At 37.4% G+C, this 3,916-nt stretch overlaps 1 protein-coding gene across 1 annotated transcript; it reads right to left on the bottom strand.

Annotated features, from left to right (window-relative positions):
• Positions 1-1,119: 1,119 nt before the first annotated feature.
• LOC130015814 (olfactory receptor 5A1-like) lies at positions 1,120-2,082 on the bottom strand. The gene has a single exon (XM_056106603.1). The coding sequence runs from the start codon at positions 2,080-2,082 to the stop codon at positions 1,120-1,122; it is 963 nt and encodes a 320-aa protein (XP_055962578.1).
• Between the last annotated feature and the right edge of the window lie 1,834 nt (positions 2,083-3,916).

Genomic DNA, 3,916 nt, shown 5'->3' with positions numbered 1-3,916 from the left:
TTTCCGTAAACACACAAAGTCACCTTATCTGGGATTCTACATAGTTGATAAGAAGAAACAAGAAGCTTACTCCAGGACCTATGGCAAGAAATTAATGACTTAAATTTCTTCCCAGTGTTTCATAATGTCTCCAATCCTTTTAGTTCTCTTTTCTTCCATTCAGGTCTCTTATTACAATTTCACAATTAACAAAGAGACTCAAGGTATAAGGTGAGAAATACAAGGTTCCTTGGGATTAAACCCTCTTGCCCCCTTCTCCTTTTCCTGTTCTCCTCTTCCCTCTTTCTCTCTCCTCCCCTCCTCTTCCCTCTCCTCCCCTCCCCTTTTCTCTACTCTGTTCTCCTTTTCTCCTCTCCTCTCCTCTCCTCTCCTCTCCTCTCCTCTTCTCTCCTCTCCTTTCCTCTCTATTCCTCTCTTCTCCTTCCCTCCCCTTTCCTCTCAGCCATTTCTTTTATCTACCTTTTTAACCTTTTTTTCTTCCTCTCCTCTCCTTTTCTACCTCTTTCTCTTGCACACACAACTACAGTTTCAGATTAAATTCATAGAGCTCTTTTTTATTGTTTTATGCTTTCATAGGAGTGATTTTTATTCACTATTTTTATATATAAATAAGTGCTTACCATTTTTTTATTTGGGGCCCTTATCTGGTGGAAGTTACTACTGGTTCTGCACTCAGGAATTACTCCTGGTGATGCTCAGGGTATCATATGGAATGCTGGGAATGGAACCAGGGTCATCAGTGTGCAAGGCTATCTAGTACCTACTATACTATCACTCTGGCTATATTCAATTTAATTTAAAAAACTATAAAGAAAGGAAAATCTTTTATTTCTTCTTAGGTCCTCATCATTTCTTTATATATAATTTGTAAAAGTATCACTGCTCTCAAAACGAGATTTATCTACAGGAGTTAAATCAGGGAAGCACACCTTTGAATTGACTTTATTGTTGTTCTGCTGCCTAAGATACCTTGCCCAATAGTGATGGTTAATATAATCACACCAAAAATCAAGAAAACGTGATTTTTCATTCTCGCCCATCTATTCTTAGAAGCTAGAAAGGTCATTTACACAGTTACCTGTGCTTCATACAGGAAAAATAAAACTTAATCAAATATTTCTACTGAGGTAAATGTCTTGTCCTTTTCATCACCCTCCTGAGGGCGTCTTTGATTTCCTTGTTCCTGAGACTGTATATAAGAGGGTTTAACATGGGGATAACAATAACATAGAATACTGACAACACTTTGTCCTGTTTCTTGGGATGGTTAGAACTAGGGCGCATGTACACAGAGAGAGATGTACCATAGAAGAGAGTCACAACTGCCAGGTGGGAGGCACAGGTATTGAAAGCCTTGATACTACCTTTTACTGAGGATAACTTCAGGATGGCAGCTGCTATGAAACCATAGGATAAAAGGGTAAGAAGCAAAGACCCAAACCCAACCAATGTAGCTACTAGAAAAATAATGATTTGAGTGATAAAGGGACTCGAGCAAGACAAGGTAACAATCTGGGCTATGTCACAGAAGAAATGCTGAATGATATTTGGCCCACAGTAGTAGAGAGCAAAAGAAGGAGCTGTTTGAACCAAACTACTAAAAAATCCAGTTCCGAGGGCCGCAGCAACCAACTTCTGACAAAGCCCAGGCGCCATGATAACGGAGTACTGCAGAGGGTTACCAATTGCGACATATCTATCATAGGCCATGGTGGCTAAAAGGCAGCACTCAGAGAGACCCATCCAGCACAAAACAAAAAACTGAGTGGCACAGGAAATGAAGGGAATCACTTTTTCATCTTTGAAGAAATCTGAAAGCATCCTGGGGCTAATGGAAGTAGTATAGCAGATATCTATAAATGATAGGAAACTGAGAAAAAAATACATCGGTGTATGTAAGTGGGAGTCAATTCTTATCAGAATGATAAGACCCAGGTTCCAGATTAAGGTCACAAGGTAGATGCCCAAGAATAACGGGAAAAGGATAAGTTGCAGCTCTTTGTCATCTGTGAGTCCCAGGAGAACAAAGTTGACCACAAAGGTGTGGTTTTCAGATCCTTTCAATGACCTGCTTGGTTCCATCTACTGAGAAAAAAAAAAGAGAGAATAAAATATATTTATTATAGGAAAAATTTTAAAAAATATCTTTTCTGGTCTAACAATGGACAAATATACCACCTTGAAAAATCAGCATAGAAAAATCAATGTTCAGTTCATCTATGCCTTCCATGCATTATCTTCACTGTTAACTGAAATATCTAGAGATAAATAGTGTCATCTTCTATTTAGAGACAAAAGAATGCATATGGGCATCAATATGTTATTGCAATGAAAAGTCTTAATTTCATGTTTTCTATTCCATATTTTACAAACACATAATGAATGAAAACATAACAAATTGATAAAAACCTGTCACCTCCCCATGTGGTGAAGCAAATTTATTTAACTCAGACATGGAATTTATTTATTTAACTCAGACATGGAATTTACGGGTTGGAGCGATAGCATAGCGGTAGGGCGTTCGCCTTACAAGCGGCCAACATGGCCGACCCGAGTTCGATTCCTCTGCCCCTCTCGGAGAGCCTGGCAAGCTACCGAGAGTACTCGATATGCCAAACACAGTAACAACAAAGTCTCCAATGGAGACGTTACTGGGCCCGCTCGAGCAAATCGACGATCAACGGGAGGGCCTTTACCTTTACCTTTACCTTTATGGAATTTATATTAACTCAGTGTGAAGAGGTGTCTTCATTGGTTTGACTCCTTTGATAGAGATAACAAAATTACTTTGGATGCAGCCAAACTGGGTTCAATTTCTGGCATTCCATAGGGTCCCCTGAGCCCACCAGAAGTGATCCCTGAACACAGAGTCAGGAGTAAATCCTGAACACCATCAGGTTTGGCAATAAAAAAGAAATTGTAGACATGAAGCACACAATAAAATTTAAAAACTCAATAGTGACAATATGCAGTAAAATTGAGAAGACTGAAGAATAAAAGTTGACACAAAAGTCATGAATGGACAACCTCCCCTCATTTCTCTGTACTTCTAGAGCCTGGCAGTCACACCCATGAAGTGACTCTGGCACCATATAAGATCATTAACAGGTTGATGATGCAGAAACTCACAAATAAATCTCAAAAAAGAGCGACAAGCTGCAGAGATGCCTCTATACCCCAAAGTCACCATCCACTTAAAAATTTAAAAATTTAACTCCAGTTGTATCACCCTATTAAAAATTTTAGAATTCCTGGAGCGTGCATCTCATATTCAATGCCACTGATGACCCAAGAGTAGCAAACTACATTTGATGAACAATTATATATATATATATATATATATATATATGTATTATATATATGGTGGTAGGGAGAGAGTGAGATTTTAAACTACATTTTTCCAGAATACTTTTCTGAATTTTTATCACAGTTTATTTTAAATTGACTTTAATTCACATGACATTTTATTGTAAGAGTTGGTAAGGCCATAATCTAAACAAACACATTACAGCCCAGGTTTCATTGAATTTATAATCATGGAGGGCTTTTCCTAAAACTTTTCACATGTTAATAATGGCACCAAAGCCATAAATTGTTTGTCATCTTTGACCTAGTAATCGCAGAACAGATAATTCTAAGGAAATAATTTGAGAAGAGAAGAAAATTAAATGCATGAAGATACTAGTTAAAGTAATATTTCTAGTAGAGGAAAAATAGAGCAATCTAAATTTTTAATAAAATGATAATTGGTTTAAGCATGAAAAGATGATTTATTTGGTTTTGGAACAAGCAACTGTGAAAAATAATGAAACTGGGGACTTGGAAACATTCCTGTGTTTGACAGAGGCTAAGTGAAAGACAAACAGAACTTGGATCTATTATGATTAAAACGGAAATAAAAATTAAGTCTGCATAA

This window comes from Sorex fumeus, unplaced genomic scaffold (assembly GCF_029834395.1).
Source record: "Sorex fumeus unplaced genomic scaffold, SorFum_2.1 ptg000007l, whole genome shotgun sequence".
Classification (NCBI taxonomy): domain Eukaryota; kingdom Metazoa; phylum Chordata; class Mammalia; order Eulipotyphla; family Soricidae; genus Sorex; species Sorex fumeus.
Note: the sequence above shows the minus strand (reverse complement) of the source record. Positions and strands in the feature narration are given on the sequence as shown.